This window comes from Anoplolepis gracilipes, chromosome 6 (genome assembly GCF_047496725.1).
Source record: "Anoplolepis gracilipes chromosome 6, ASM4749672v1, whole genome shotgun sequence".
In the NCBI taxonomy this organism is placed as follows: Eukaryota; Metazoa; Arthropoda; class Insecta; order Hymenoptera; family Formicidae; genus Anoplolepis; species Anoplolepis gracilipes.
This window is the reverse complement of record NC_132975.1, coordinates 14,542,872-14,560,411: the sequence shown is the minus strand read 5'-3', so window position 1 is coordinate 14,560,411 and position 17,540 is coordinate 14,542,872. Positions and strand designations below refer to the sequence as shown.

At 34.4% G+C, this 17,540-nt stretch overlaps 1 protein-coding gene and 1 long non-coding RNA gene across 4 annotated transcripts in view; one reads left to right on the top strand and one right to left on the bottom strand.

Moving 5' to 3' along the window:
- The window catches only part of LOC140666541 (uncharacterized), a 180,828-nt gene that overhangs the window by 22,813 nt on the left and 140,475 nt on the right, over nucleotides 1-17,540 (bottom strand). The gene's annotated exons all lie outside the window — the stretch shown is intronic.
- LOC140666535 (lachesin) overlaps nucleotides 1-17,540 on the top strand; it is a 177,405-nt gene that overhangs the window by 42,618 nt on the left and 117,247 nt on the right. For both annotated transcript variants that reach the window (XM_072893810.1, XM_072893809.1), the window contains exon 2: nucleotides 17,083-17,192. In XM_072893810.1, coding sequence (XP_072749911.1) covers nucleotides 17,083-17,192 — 110 coding nt within the window. The remainder of the gene's footprint in view (nucleotides 1-17,082; nucleotides 17,193-17,540) is intronic.

Below are 17,540 nucleotides of genomic sequence, written 5' to 3'. Positions count from 1 at the left end.
CCTGAAATAATAGCGCGTATCACAGCGCCCAAAGTGTTGTATTGCTTTTTGAATTTTCGTAATTTGGCTCGCGTTTGTATCGATGATATATGCGGTCAGCCACGTGTTCGGCATTTTCCGCAATTGAATGATATTGGATGGATAGCTGGACGGAACTGAACTCTCGCAGGAGAAGCGCAGGGGAAAAAAATGTGGAACGCAAACTTCGTTGACGGCGGCGGCAACAAAACGAGAGGAAATATGTCGCGTCACTTTCATGGAATATTTGTATCACTCGTCTAGATACAATTTCGAATAATCGTTGAAAATTGTCGCGCTACATTCCATTCGGAAACGTTTTATTTCGTATTTTGTTCACGCTCTGGTCACGCGAGCTCTTTGTCGGCCACTTTATTTTTAACGTTTCGCCGCATGTAATCTCGTACAATCGTGTGATTCGACTAATTACATATTTATTTGATCCATTTTGCATTAACAGACGTGTATGCTTATATTTAAAATTTATATAGACGCTTATTAAATTTGACGTAATGATCCAGTTAGTCTTGTTATCTATTTTCAATTTGTATTTAATTTTACAGATTTTTATTAATCTTGAAATTACTTTTTATTATTTATTAAATATTTTTCCCATTTATCAATTTTTCTATTATGACCATAGAATGAAGGAAAATGTATCGATTCTACACATAAGCTTTTAGACGTACGGAGCAAGTTTATTCGTAGATTCAGATGGATTACGAGCCTTCAAAGCGTCAAGATGTTCATGAAAATTAAATTTGACGGTCAAAGTAGTTCTGCAAAGGCATTCAGGTATCTCATTGTCAGATCATCGTTATACCGTCGTGCGAAAGAGAAAAATAGCGATAGTGTTCTCGATATTTAAGATTAAAAAGATCCGACATCGCATCTGACACGCGAGGATATCAGCGGAATAAGAAAATCTTCTCTTCTATGTCTTGTGCCAGAATTGACCCAACTCTGAGTATTCCTCTCTACTGTGTATTTCGCGTATTTCTGTGTATGAGGATTCGCCTCACGTTGCGCCTCCGCTCCCTAGGATAAGTGTTGCTCAGAACTTAAATTTGATCTAGTGAAAGGATGCACAGCAAACAGAAGAAGAATTCATGATCGCGAATTGAATATATATATATATATACAAGTTTTTAAATGCATTATTTTAGAAAGAAATAAACAATGATATATAGAGAATTTTTTTAAAATAATTAACGTTTAATGTTTGACAAGGTGTAACTTGAAATGATTTATATTGTAGAATATGAAATTAAATTATATGTACATATAAAATATGTCCTCTAAAAATCAGTCGGAAAAGAAAAATGCTAAATTTTTAGGGGCTTCTTTTTCCGGTTAAACAAATTGTTACTATTAATCACGAATTCTGAATGTCATTATTCAGCGAGTTTATCTTGGCCTGACTTGAACATATTTGAAGTTAACAATGAATGAGATAACATTCGTTTCCTCGGAGAGGTAACTCCTAAGACTGATTCACTCTGGATTCTCCTCTCGTGATATCCTTTCCCGACTATATACTTCTGTCTCTACCAACAGGATCCTACCATCATCCACTATGCGTGCCGCAGGCGGAAATCTTTTTTCTTTCATATGCTGCGTAGTCGGAATTTATGCGAGCAGCATGCCACCGGGATCCAGAACGTCCGTCGTACAGACAGAAATGAATAGAGCGGCTCTGGCTGCCGGGTACTTTACAAATATGTGACCAGAAAACACGCCGAGGGCTCAACCTCCCTCCATACGCAGATTCCGCGCCGTTGCTTCCGCTTTTCCATTTTCGAGGGCAATTTTCGATTTCGAGCATTTTTACATTTTTCGCTCTATTCGATACAATTTGACGATTTTATGGTCGACATAAGTGAAGAATGTATTGATAATGCTAATTGCAATTAACAAAGACTGAAATGGAAAATTGCTGCTGTTTCATTTACTTGCGAAGGTAAAGCCAATTAGATAACAAATATAGGTTCGTGATTTATGTTTTACACCTTATATAATTCTATTTAACAATTTTTCTTTTCTGAGCTTAATTATTTAATTATAACTTTTTATAAAGACAATTTTTATATTCTATTCTGTGTATAAGTAATACGTATAAATATATTGCATCCAATTTTTCAAAGAGTAGAATGCGATGATATACTGTCAATAACGTATGAAAATCCGGTGTTCTGATAAATTTTGTAGCATGTCGGTTTTGTGGATTTTCTACCTTTTCACGAATCTGCCATATAAATCAACGTGTACCATAAAGATCGTGTGCGTAGTCGTAAAATTCTCAGCAGGCAGTTACGCCGATGATCTTTCTTCCTACGCAGAAGCGGGAGGTAAACGCGTTGTCCTCGCGTATATATCATTATTATTCGAATGGCTTCGTTATCAGTTTACCGATTCAAAAAACGCATTTAAGGAATACTTATTAAACTTTACGACTCTTTGTGGAACCGTGCAAAGTTTCACGAGACATGCCCAAGAGTATCGTCTATATATTGCGAGGAATAATAATAACTTTCACGGCTATAAAGACGCACAGGAAATTAAGATCGGTTAACTGCTGCAACGATTGATCCATTGGACGTAATACTATGGCATGCAACACCATCCATTAAACTTTTACAATTTTTAATTAATACAATCGATTTCATAGATACCACGTTTTATGTTAATATGTAATATGTCAAGTATTATTTATAGGAAATTGAAAAATTAATGTTACGTATAATTAAGAAAAGATAAATTCTTAACGTGAATTCATTTACATAATCGATTACATCAACTTGTAAATGCATATATTCTGGGAACACGGGAAAGTTCTAATACATGATAAATTTATGATTTTCATATAATTGCTCCTGATGAAAAGATGACGAGGATGTGTTTAAATAAATTTTTCGTTTACGGGCACTCTATTTTTTCTACCAAATTACGGAAATGACTAATGTGAAATAATAATTTATTTGCATATTTAATTAATTGCAATTTTATTTGAACTTTTTTTTTTTTTTAATTATTTACGAATCAAAAATAAATATTTCATTCTTATCAGAAACTTTAAATAATCCTTTGAAATAATTATTTCTCTCACATCGTGTTAAATAGTAAAATATTTCGAATACTATTTTCAGGAATATTTTGTTTTATTTATTTGTCTTTTTACTTTTTACATCTCTGCGACGTGCTTTTTAAGGGTTTATAATTAAATTATATTTATCAATCATTTTTCCCAAATCAGTTACATTTATAAATTGGATTGTATTAAATAATGGTTAATGTAAAAATATGTCTTTATTTGTTTGGTTACTTTTCTAATTTTCTTTTTATTCTTCTTATTTTTTCTGTGAAATAATGCAAGAAATAAAATACTTGAAATAATCAATATAAGTTTGAAAACATTATTTGAAATAATGTGTGTATGTTTTTGTAATAATTATTTTAAAACTATTATTTCAGTTAATTTTTTTAATATCTGTGTTTTAAATAAATATTTCCTGCATTTTTTTATCCGTTTTACAGAAAAGGAATTAAAGTTTCAAATAATTTATAATTTTATTTAACCTATCTAAATAGCTATTTTTAACTGTCTGTATTTGAAATATGCATATCAACGCTCCCGCTAAAACTATTATACATATGTCAAACGTTTATTAATATGTTTATTATTAATAGTGATTTTTATCTGAATTTTAATATCAAATTTCTTAAACTTCTGTTTTTTTTTTTTTTTTTTTTTTTTTTTCGTGAAAAAAGGATTTCAAATTAGGCGGACTTCACACTTTTTTTTTTTTTTTTACGGTAAAACATCACTTAGTACTGAAGAATAGCATTTCACAACGTAATCTTTGGAGAACGTTAAAACATCGGCTGTATCCGCAATGCGAGGTATTAGATTTCGACGCGAAGTCCGTCATCGCGCCGCGAAACAAAAGGTGAAAATCGCGTTTGGAGACGTCGGAAAGGGAGCCTTTACGACGAAGAGACGACAGGTAAAAGGGACGAGTTGCATAGTGTACGTAAATCCGATATTCTCACTCCGCGCGTCTTACCTCACTCTCCTCGCGGGAGCGCTGAATATCCGTCACACGATACATAGGGGGTGGGGAGGGGGAGAGGGAGGGGGAGGGAGGGGGGAAAGGGAGAGGGGTCTCGAGAGGATTTACTTTACTGCAGATTGATGTATGAAAGAATATTATTTTACCGCGCGCGGCATTGCTTTCAACGGGGGAAGGGGGGGGGGGAGGGGGGAGTTTAGCGCACCGGAACTACGCGCGCGCTCCTTTTACAAAATGTTCCGATTTCCTCCAACGACCTAATCTCTCGGTATCCTCGTTTTAAGAAACTGTTTGTACGTTTATTCGCTCCGTATCTAGCGGTATTTCCCTAATGGCGTATAAGTGTACATCCTAATATCTCGAGGAATTATCAGATCTCGTTTTCGGGAACGATGTGCAGTTTGACTTTCTCATTTTACATCCGGGTCCAATTATACTTTTCTCAGGGAAAACGGAACATTTCCACGTCGTTCCGCGACCGTTTAACCGGAGTATGTACGAAGTTACGACGCCGGCAGTTCATTTAGATAAGATCTCCGTCTTTCTCCATTCGACTGCCAGACTTCCCGGAGGTTGGCGGAGTCACTGATTCTATCACTGGCAAAACAAATCCAGTATCTTTTTCCCAAATCGGACATTTTAACTATTTTTGCGCATCGCAGGGGAAGAAAGTTTAATATTAAATATCAAATTTCATCTTTGAATGTTTGCACGAATATTATGGAAAACAAATTAAAATATAAAGATAAAGAGTCTCTCTTTCTCTCTCTCTCTCTCTTGTTATCAACTCCTTTTGTTTTTTCTTTTTTTTACAAAGTTTCATTATGACGGTATTTCCTCGCGCATGTCGTTGGCTGGACTCAATCTTTATAACTTCTTTTCGTCCTCTTGCATTACTTTAAGATAAAAAATTCTCTGACTTTCCACGTTCTTTTTCCGTGCGCAAGAACGTGGGAATTTTTCAGCGTGGACTCTTTATAAGAAAAATTCCTGGCGATACCGCAACGATTCTCGTTTTTCCTCGTTTTTACACGCGAATAATATGTACGTACGCCGCTGCTTTTCCGTCGTTTGCAAGTTTCCGAGCTGGTCCACCGACCATCGCGTCGTGCCGAGCCGCACCGAGCCGCGTCTCTCTCCCTCGTCGCCCCCCTTACCCTCGTGGAGGAAATGTAACGAGCATGCGGGGGAGGACCTCGCGATTGTAAAAAGCTATACGGCGTACGACGCAAGGGGTGCAAGTTGGTTCTCTCATTTGAATACTTAGATTGGAAGGGTCGCGGAGGGGCTTCGGGATCGGAGTAAAGAGTAGAGGTAGATGGTATCCGAGCCAGGGGGAAGTGGGAGAAAGCCTGGGGGCCGCTTAATCGCGTTTTCCGAGAAATTTATGAGATCTGAGCCGATAAGGTAGGGAATAAAAGCAAGTCTGAGAGACCTCGAAGAAAAAAAAAAAAAGGAACGGCGGAAAAGAGGGAAATAAACGGGGTTCAAGAAGAAAAGAAGGGGGGCGGATAGGTTAGACTGGAAACGCGTTCACATATAACAGTTCGGTTTAATGCGAAGAAACACTCTGTGATTCCCAAAGAGATAGAAGCGAATCCTCCACGAGATAGTTTGGAATATTTTCGCAGCGTACGCGCGTCTATACGTAAATCGCATAACGATCGATTACTTAATTGATAAAGTATTTTTTAGTAGACGCTGCTTTCTCTTAAATCACAATTTATACAAAGAGAATAATTTTAGATAATTAATATATGTATATTTTAATTCAAACTCTTATAAACTTGAAGCAATCCTAAAGCTGTTCTATATAACCGATCAAAATCTAACTTAATGACAATATATTTACTAATATAAAAAATTAAAATTTAAACACATAAAATAAAATAGATTCCCACTATAAGAATTGCTAAAAATCATTTTCTTCAACGAAATGTTTTTTATCCAGAATGTTTTTTTATTCTAAGCTCATAGCTAAAAGTTCACTAATATTCCTTCATACAATTTACATCTGAAATCTATCTCATTTTGTTGATACAAACTGCAAAACGTTTGTATCTAGCAATTATTGTTACGATCTGGCTCTAGAAGCCGATAAAATAACTGTAATTTCTTAACTTTTTTTTTTTTTATTAACATAAGATTGCATAAATTCTGAAAAAGTTTCGGCATATACTTTTATCGTGGAAAAGAATTTATCATTCTGTACAACCAATAAAAACATTTTAGTATAATAATAAAAATATCGATAATACAGGACGGTTTAGGATCCCCTTAAACAGGTTTAGAAATTTTACAAAAAAAATTTGCTTAAATAAAAAAATTGGAAAACAGTAGAACAATACATTTTTAAAATATTTTATCTTTTAATTTTGTAAGGCTATATATTTTTCTTTCTCGCTTTGAAAATTGCTTGAATTTTTTACTCTGTTGTACGCAGCTCGAAAAAAATAGTATTTAATTAATTTAAACAACAATTTACATACGTTAAAATTGTAATGTTTTTTAATTTCATAAATCACTGTATAATTTTTTATTTCTTCTTTTAGAAAAAAATGTTTTCCAAAAATTAAACAAGTTTTTCATTAAGTTGTGCAATCGGAAAAAAGCATTTGATTCATTTACACAATAATTTACGTGTGAGCTTACGATATTTTCGATGACAGAAGATAGTGTCTCTTCATAAACTGAGATACTCTACTTAATATGCGTTTAAATTTGCATTGTAACACTGTGTTGTGTATGAAAGTGAAAAAAAGAATCTGATTCGTCTTTATCTCGCAATTTTCTCATAATTTTCATTGTAAACCAGAGAAAAAAATAAAAAGAGATGGAAAAAACCACGTGGAACGAAACGGGCGACATTTGTGGCATGATAAAAAAAAAAAAAAAAAAAAATACGACGCGATAAAAAACGGGTAACATTTGTCCTTTCCTCACGTTTTTTCGTTGATCAATGTGATCGTGGAAACGGAAGATAATCCGCATTAATAGGAGGTAACGTCAGTAAAGTTTTTTTTTTTTTTTTTCGCGGCACAGCACATCCGATAATTGTGATCGCGCGGTCATATCGTCTAGCGTCACTAATCTAGGATATTTCTCTATTAAGGCCACTTAATCTTTGCAGCTGATGATGTCGGCGCAAAAGAAAGGTTTATCTCGCCCTCGCTCTTGTTTTTCTATCATCAGTCTACCACCATGGCAAAGAAGTGATATCGATAGATAGGTGTGCCAGCGGCGGCTTTTTTCGCTTTTCCAAAGGAAAAATCGAGAGGCTGCGTTGCTCGTAAGGTGGCTGATAAGGACGACTCATTGGCCCCGGGATAGACAGACTACTGTCATTTGTCAGAGGCATCCTCGCCGATGTATATATACTGTTAAAATCCGCGGTCCCAGGTTTCTGTTTCAATTCAACAAATATCACATGGTATGAACATTTTTTGCAACTTCTTTCCGCAATTAAAATTGAATTTGGACATTTGATATTTATCCACGTTTTATATTAAGATAATGTTTGTAGATAATTTCGAATAATTGGTTCGCCATGTTTTAATAATCCGTTTTAAGTAACTCTTTGCTATCTATCTAGAAATATTTCTATAATAAAGAAAACTATTACCTGGATGAAAAAAGCCACTCCAGAGATTATTGACAGAGTCGTCTCTAGCGGGTGTTAAGGTGACATTAGCATTGAAAAATCTTACCCATGAAAATCTTCGTCTCGCACGTGCGCAATTCGCACGGCGAGAGTGCATTCCACGGGCGTGGTTTTTCTCGAGTCGAGCCGAAAAAGGAACGGGAGAATGAAGAGAGAGAAGAAAAAAAAAAGAGGAGGGAAAAGCGGTGGGTGAAACGCACATCGACAGGAAATACTCCGGTAGAATCAAGATAAACTCCGTTCCAACGGGAATGTCTGCGGACGGTGATATGTGTATAAATTCTATACGAACGGTCGATGTGCGTAGTAAAGAGAGAGATAGAAAGAGGGAAAATGTTCCCGTGTGAGTTGCACACGTGTGTGTGTGCGCGCGCTCAACCGTCGTCTTATCTCGGATTTCGTTCGGACTTTACAGCCCCACGTAGAGGTCCTCCCGCAAGAAGGAAACAGTCCTTTTTCTGGTTGCGGAATCGGCCCGCGGGAACCCCATGCATTTCTGATGAACGCTTCAGACCGTACAACTCTTCGCGGCGATTTCTTACGGCGTCGCGTTTGCCGGAATCGGGGGGGGGGGGGGAAGGGAGGGAAACGCGATTGCGATCTCGATTTAATGAAAATCCGAAAACAATTCGATTCTCAATATCGCGCTCTGACTTTTCGCACAGAGAGGCTGCGAACCTCGTCATTTCATTTGTGGAGCACTTATCTTGTATGACTTCACACACATACGATGTTCCTGATTGTCTTGACGAAATCAATTTTTTTCATCCAATTACGCCTTTAAAAAAACTTCACGCGTTTAAAATTCATCGATTTCAAGCGCGATGCAGCTCCGAAACTAACGGAACGAATAAAATAATTGTCGTTTCTTTTCTTTCTTTAAATAACGCTTTTATTATCTATGAATTGCTGATTAAATTTATGTGAGTACGCGTGTGTATTTATAATATTGTAATCTTTCGAAAAATATCGTGTAAAGATTTACACATTTTTCATAAACGCTAAAATATTTTTTTTTTTTTTTTACTCCACATAAAAGATTGACATAAGTCATCATCTACCGCAATGATGCTCATAAATAAAAAAATTTTTTCTTCCAAGATTCCACACAGAAATAATCTGTACACGTTTATAGATAACACAGAGTGTAATTATTAAGTACGTGCGAACAGGTAAAATTGGAGGATAGTAAGTGAAATTGTTCGCATAATGTCAACACGATAGTGGAAAAATCATCCCTTCGGTCCCTTTCCTCTTTTCCACCTCGTATTAAATTACGTATCGCCTTTCGCGTTTACAATAGCGATATTTCCACGACGGTATGCTCGGCAAGCTACGCCTTTGCTTTTTCGCGAAGAGTGCGCGACACTACATGAAGCGGAAAATTGACATAAACTGTTGCTCCTGGCACTCTTCTTCACGAGCTTCCCAGTGCTCGGAGCATCGCACGCGTTGTTGCGGTAGTATAAGGCAGACTTTTCACCGGTCCCCCTCTTATACAAGTCATCACAAGACACCCTCGAGACAAGTATGGTCTTTGAGATTTACTCGACACATTATCTGTATTTAAGTGAATTTCTCGATATTATCTCGATTGTTCTTTACCTCAATGAGACGCTGATTTTAATAGAAATTATTCTTTTCACATGAATTTATATATACATAATTAAGAATTTATATTTTATTTACATATCGCGCGTAAAAGAAATTTAATTTGTAAGTGGAAACGCATTATATTGCTTCACACATTCCGTAAAAATTTAGAGCATGCGAATTACTCTTTCTTCTTTAACTCTTTTCTTCTCTCTCTCTCTCTCTCTCTCTCTCTCTCTCTCTCTTTTTACTTTAAAAGAACGTAGACTTTTTGCCTATGTTGTAAGATAAGAGTTATAATTCTGCTGGAATTCCATTATTCCTTTTAGAAATAAATCAATATTCGATGAGACAAGATTGGCCGGTCAGCAATTTCTTGTGATGTCACGAATATAAAAACTTCAAGATCTCACTTCTTCTTTCCTTTTACTAATCTATATATCTGTTAAGAAAAATTGGCTGATTCTCGTTTGCCACAATTTATTATCTAATTTCAATTTATTAATCAAATTTTAATAATTCGACAAGAAAAAGATAGCCGGATAGTGTTTATTTTCACAATATTTTAAGTACTTAATTATACATTTATTACACCCTTTTTAGTAATTGATTTTTTCGATGGAAATAGATGAGCTAACGCGGAGTATATCGCTTAATTATTTGTGCTTAACATTTGTTGACCTCTCTAAATGTTTCAATTACTACTTGAAAATAGAATCAGTTTTTGTTGCAGAAATTCATGAATGTTATCGATTGTTTAATGTTAATATTGTATTATATAAATATATCTTATATCGTATCATATAAATATCATAATTATAATAAATATATAAAATTGTATTATATAAATATAAAAAATATTGTATTACATAAATATTATATCTTGAATAAAATTTAGATTGTTACTATAAGATACACAATCTTAATCGTATTTTTTCGTATTATTTATTACATAAACAAATTTATAAAAATATAAATAGAACAAATTTCTGTGAATTTTATTTCTCGCAATTTTCTCATTTGCCTAGAAAATATAAATTTTCCTCATCGATGATAAGAAAAGATAAAGTGTCAAAAAGATGCTTACGTTACACGTACTACTAATTAATGAATCAAAGCGATTTCACATCGAATATCTTAATCGTATTTTTTCGTATTATTTATTATATAAACAAATTTATAAAAATATAAATAGAACAAATTTCTGTGAATTTTATTTCTTACAATTTTCTCATTTGCCTAGAAAATATAAATTTTCCTCATCGATGATAAGAAAAGATAAAATGTCAAAAAGATGCTTACGTTACACGTACTACTAATTAATGAATCAAAGCGATTTCACATTAAATATCTTAATCGTATTTTTTCGTATTATTTATTATATAAACAAATTTATAAAAATATAAATAGAACAAATTTCTGTGAATTTTATTTCTCGCAATTTTCTCATTTGCCTAGAAAATATAAATTTTTCTCATCGATGATAAGAAAAGATAAAATGTCAAAAAGATGCTTACGTTACACGTACTACTAATTAATGAATCAAAGCGATTTCACATTAAATATCTTAATCGTATTTTTTCGTATTATTTATTATATAAACAAATTTATAAAAATATAAATAGAACAAATTTCTGTGAATTTTATTTCTTACAATTTTCTCATTTGCCTAGAAAATATAAATTTTCCTCATCGATGATAAGAAAAGATAAAATGTCAAAAAGATGCTTACGTTACACGTACTACTAATTAATGAATCAAAGCGATTTCACATCGAATATCTTAATCGTATTTTTTCGTATTTATTATATAAACAAATTTATAAAAATATAAATAGAACAAATTTCTGTGAATTTTATTTCTTACAATTTTCTCATTTGCCTAGAAAGTATAAATATAATTTTACTCATCGATGATAAGAAAAGATAAAATGTCAAATAGATGCTTACGTTATACGTACTACTAATTAATGAATCAAAGCGATTATCACATCGAATATCTGATACAATATTAGGATCGGTGCGTGGCAGTGCTGAACGCGCGACACGTGACCAGAGACTTGTCGCAGATATTAATTAAAATTCGCGCGGGCACTCGACCCGTGTAATGAAGAGATCTCCCGCTCTTTAATCACCTCCGCGTCATATGAAAACCATCCCCAACAACGTCCACGTATGCGAGTGTGTGCATGTAATGCTCGTATAAGTACGCTTTTGTGTAACTCTGTAAGTTATTCGCCTTTAGCTTCTCGCTCGACTCGCACTCGTCTCTCTCGTCAAACGAAAGTCCGTTCCAATTATATGGCCGGGTTAAAGTTTCTACAAATAATAAAGCGAAAGTTACGCTGATCTTCTACCCTAGCTTCTTATCCATTTCCGCCGCGTTTCAGAGGCGCGAGGAATAATCTTTGTTTCGCGACGTGGTTAGCTCCGGGCTGCGTCGAACTCATTATCACAATGTAGGTTCATTTCACGGCCGATGCCATATCAATTATCGCGCAATAGAAGCATCTCTCGTCAAGCTACTTCCGCTGAATAATTAATAATTCGACAGTTGACAAGACTGTGAACAAAAGAAACACTGTTAGCAAAGTAAATGCGGACGAGGAAATAATTTGAAAAGATTTATAAAATGCTGTTTTTACGTATTAATTGTTTTGCCTCACTTTTCTAATTATCTTTCTAATTATATAATGTTTGAGATAAAATTTAAAATGATACAAAAAATCATATTTGAAACGGTCATACCCATACATACAAATTCGCGAAAACTTTTTTTAAAGTTATTAATCTAATTAATAATTTTAATTATATCGAATTTGTAAGATAAACATTATCTATATATTTGTATCTTTTATTTTCAGAAAACTTAAACTTTGAATAATTTTTTATTTAAAAGAATTATAAAACACTATTTTTAAATAATTGTTTTCAGTAAACTAATAATTTATTTTTTAAATAATCTATTTTTATAAATAATTATTCAATGTGAATGCTACATGGTTAATGTTTATGAAATACTTTATATAGTGCGTTACTAAATTTACTGCCTTTACGAAAGTCTGCACAGATCGCTCAATTACTGATTGAGATACTTAATGAAAATTTCTTGACAAAAAGGATTTTTAATTTTGAGAATCCCGCTCAAACTATTTTATGCGAGGCAATTGCGGACGATGTAGGGAAAATTTAAAGTGCGAATTTGAAATGCAGTCTCTCTGTACAACCGGAAACGCCCAACCACATACATGCGTGTTGCTGCACACGTGACTACTAGGCTGCTTTGGCTCTCTAAATAGTAAAGTCGATGGTAGCAGCTCAAAGAGAATTTTCTAGTGATATACACCTTTTGGTTACTTGGCAAGAGAGAGTCGTTTTCGATTTACTTTTAAAAACCATTCCACGTGCATAACATATGATTGTCGGTGACGTCACCTGCACACGCGAGCGCGCTCTTGTGAATCTGCTGCGTCCAATACAGGTACATTGTAAAAAAATGTTAACTCAGTAAAGACAGAGTGGATATTACTGTAACTGCACTTTGGCAAATCTAATTTAATAAGTTTGGCTTTCCTTCCCTCTCCCTTTCTCTTTTTGTAAATATAAAATAAACAAATTTTTTCTCTCTCTATTTCTCATTTGAGTACAAGATATACTTATATCATTCAGATCTGAAGTTTATAATAAAACTATTGTAGTCAAATATAAAAAAAAGTCAAGTAGACGTGAGAAGTTTGCGTTTCGAGTCGATATGTATCGCCTGTATTGTTGCCTTTTTACCCCGTATGTAATTGGCGGTCGATGATGTCGTGACAGAGAGAGAGAGAGAGAGAGAGAGAGAGAGAGAGGTGTGAAAGTAATCGCGGAAAGTTCAATGACAGTTTAATGAGACATTCTGTTCATATATAATTAGATATAATTATATTCCATAGAATATAGAAAGATTGCAAACATAATTAAAATGTTACAGTGTGATGCAACATATTATAAAGTATAGTCTTTTATATTATATATAACCTAATATATATATATATATATATATATATATATATATATATTAATAATATAATATATATGGAACTAAATTATAATTATAATTATAATTATAATTATTTATAGTTTTTTTTATATATTATATTATTAATATATATATAATCTACTATTATTATCTGTAATATAAAATCTCTATAGTTCAAACTAGAATGCCTCACAAGCATCTATTCATAAAAATGATTAAAATATTAATTAAAAATTAGATTATTTGAGACGCCGTATATATAAATACCGAGGTGAGACGTTCGTGTTTCGTCTATAATAAATTGTCTATAGTAATTAATTGTGCACATATACATACTATATAGATGATAAATTATTTGTTAACGATTGTATATTTATTTGTCGAGTTGTTTGCATTAAAATTTGAAATTGCAATAGTTCTTCATAAAACATAATACTCGTATGTAATATTCATATATATTATTGAATAAAAATATTAAGCGTGTATTACAGGGAAAAAACAGGGACGATTCTCAGAATTCTCAGAATTCGTTGACGAGAGCTACACGCGCCTATCACGCACACGCAGTGATGCATATATGTATATAAATTATGTATATTTTTTTATTGTTTATAAATGATTACGCAATAGTTTGATATTTAAAGATTTTTGAATAATTGCAATATTTCTTTAAAATATAACATACGTATATAATATTATTGAATATATAATATTGAATAAAATCATCCTGCTATTTCTTTTATATATATGTACAGTTAGTATATTCCATGATAATTATTCTATAATTGTTCTAATTTTTACTGTAATATTGTCTCCATGTAAAAATTTTTATCATATTATTTCGTCGCGGAAGAAAAAATATAGAGCGGTAACATGTACAGCGCGAAGCGTGTATTACGAGGAAAAACAGGGACGATTCTCGGAATTTGTCGACGAGCAGCTGCACGTACCCAGGCGTCTAATTACGCAAAGCCTTGTCTACAATAAGTCGATGATCATAAGAAGTTTAACCAATTGCGTTGGATTGTTCTTTTCTAAATTCAATCGTGATTGGTTGGGGCTTCCTACGTCAACGACTTACTGTAGACAAGGCTTAATGCGCACAGTAATACCAAGTTCAATATCCCGTAGAGGGGAGGTCAGTATCAGAGAGATCGCTGCCGGGGCGATGTTGATCCTCTGTTTCGCGCGTCTTAAATCGGTCGAAAGGGAGAACTTCGCGGGTGAACAAGTGTCGGGAGTGCCGAGAGTGGAAAGACGGACGAAATACGCAAAGCGTATCGTAAGGAAAATAGACATGGCGGAAAATTTTCGAATGTTGGACGCTGCGCGTAATAATACCGCGCGCAAAAACCGACTGTGAAAGGGAGCTCTTCTACGGCGCTACAGGGGTCAGTATCTGAGGGATCGCTGCCAGCGATGTCGATCCTCTGATTTTCTCGCGTCTTGTATCGTCGGGAGTGCCGAACATAATAACGGGCGATTATTTCTTTATTATTATTAGTCCCCGCGATCGTGATTTACGTCTTTCGATATTCGTAAACGACATAACTGAGATAATTTATCGCGTTGCAAATGACGGATTTCGAACGAGTGTCGGGAATGCCGAGTTGATAGACAGACAATCGTTACAGGGTATTATTTATTAATCCGCGCAAAAGAATGCATCGAGTTTTTGTATCGTGTATTATATATAACGCGTTGTACGTGTAATTTTATTATTCGTGTGGCGACGATCAAGCGAGAAAATCTCGCCACGTATATCTGTAATGTAATATCCGATAATATTTAGTTATATAATTTGCCGATTGCTCGCGCGATGAATACTATTATTTTTTTCACATTATTCTATGTCGTAAATAAAACAAAGTTCGGGCCGAGGAGTGCGATTATTATCGAGAGTGTCGTGCAAAATGTCGCGCGATCGTCATAAGTGATTAATTAGTGTACTCATAGTCATTTAAGTGCAAGTGTTTTGTGAGTGTTTTGTGTTTTCGAAAATACATCGACAGAGGATTAGAATGAAACTTGGGATGACATCAGGTTTTTAATAATAAGGTAATTTACTACGTTTTCGTGGAATTAATTTTGTTTTTGTTAAGATGATCGCATAGCATATTTCACGCAATTCCATTTGGGTGTATGAAGCTGGATTTCATTTTGTGAAAACTCTTATTAATTAATTATTAATATTAAATTTAATAATTCTAGGTAGATTAAATAAATAGTTTTACCTAGTGAAAAAAAAAGACGATTCAAGGAATATTGTTTTTCCGACTTTTCTTAAAATCTACAATAACATTTGAATTGAAACTGTAAGTACTTTAATAAAAATTAAATTCTTTACGGAAGACCCTAACATTTTCCATACCAATGGTGCCCTATGTCGCGTTGTTGTAGCCGAGAAACTTGTGCGAGAGATTACTATGATAAAATGAATTTTCGTAAAATATTTCGACAGATGTACGAGCACAACGCGCCGCGTATCCTCATCCACACGTACCGAGGTTACTGCTGCAATCTAATTTGATACTATAGAAAGTAGAGACGGAGCAACAAAGAGCGATGTATCGCGTGTATAAATTCGTTTTCGCGACACACCCAGGCCATTATGCGAGCTCGTATCGTGTCCTGCGCGCGACACTTTCGCGACACATCGCCGCGAATGCGGGCCTCACGCATGAAATAACGTTACGCGGCGAAGAGATGCGATCGCGGGCGGACAGAAAGGAAGGAGAAAGAAAGAGAGAGACAGAGAGAGAGAGAGAGAGAGAGAGAGAGAGCTCGATCTCCATAAGTATCTCGAAATCTTCTCGTAGATTCGATCACACGTGCGCGCACGCACGCGAAGGACCGTCTATTCCGACGAGACCCTCGACGACGATGCGATGGTCGGAACGTAGAGAGACTTGAAAAATTGCATTTTGTATTCAATAACTAAGCTGTCACGCCGACTGGTGAGCTTCTATAACTCAAAGCGCATCCACGCAACCACGCGTACATCGTCCCCTAGATCGATCGATCCTCCTTTCGGTGGTAAGCAAAAGAAGAGAAGAGGGGGAGGAGGGGAGGGGGGAGGGGTGCACGTACGGTACGCTTTCTTCTCCCCCATCCCCATACCACCCTGGTATACTCGTGCAAACTCACTGACGTTGTGATTTCAAAAAATTTCGCTGTCGAACTTTGTATCGGATTTTGTCGATCGAGTTCCGCCATCCCCCTTTATCTTCCGGCGCCAGTGTCTGACAGATCCCGAAACTGTCTCATATTCGTCAAGCGAATTTGGCGCAAGATTTTCTCGCATCGCTATTGTACATACACATATATACCGACCAGTGTCCCGCGCGATCTCGACTGTATTAAAATTTAATTAAAACACGATGTGACAATGAGATACAATGGTGTGCAAATAATATGTTGTAATATTGTCGGAGCGATGCTGGATGTAGGAATGTAATTAACGCGGGAATTTACACGTGATTTTGATTTCTTATCAGTCTACGAGCGTAATTAAATGTACACACGAGGTTATTAGTTAATTATTATGTGTACGTTAGTCTAGAAATTTTATCGCGCTTTTATGCTAATATGATTATACTTTCGAGATATCATTACCATGAAATTATATTTCATGTGTGTATCGATAAACGTACATGTACATATTTTTATATTAATTATATATATATATATATATATATATATATATATTTTTTTTTTTTTCAGTTTCAACCATCCCTGATCCTCAATTCGTCGACGAAATAGGAAATATTACGGTACCGGCAGGACGAAATGTCAAACTGGCGTGCAGCGTGAAAGATCTCGGATCGTTTAAGGTATGTACACGAGACTGAATACTTTTATTACGATTTATTTATATACGCGAATTTTATTTCTTACTTTTAACAATTTAATTATATTTGTGAATTATGACGCATTATATAATGAAAAAGATAGTTTACTAAAAAACTAAGAAAAATTTATGAATAATTTATCAATAATTTTCTATCTATATAACAAAGTCTATATTAATATCAAAGATCAAAAATTTAATTATCTTTATTAAAACGAGCTTCAGTATTACAGACTTTTCGGATAAATATTAAACATTAATATTTCGTTCAGTCGACTTTTAATTAAAATTTTTAAGATCGACGTATTTTCCTCTCTTTCACTTTCCGTCA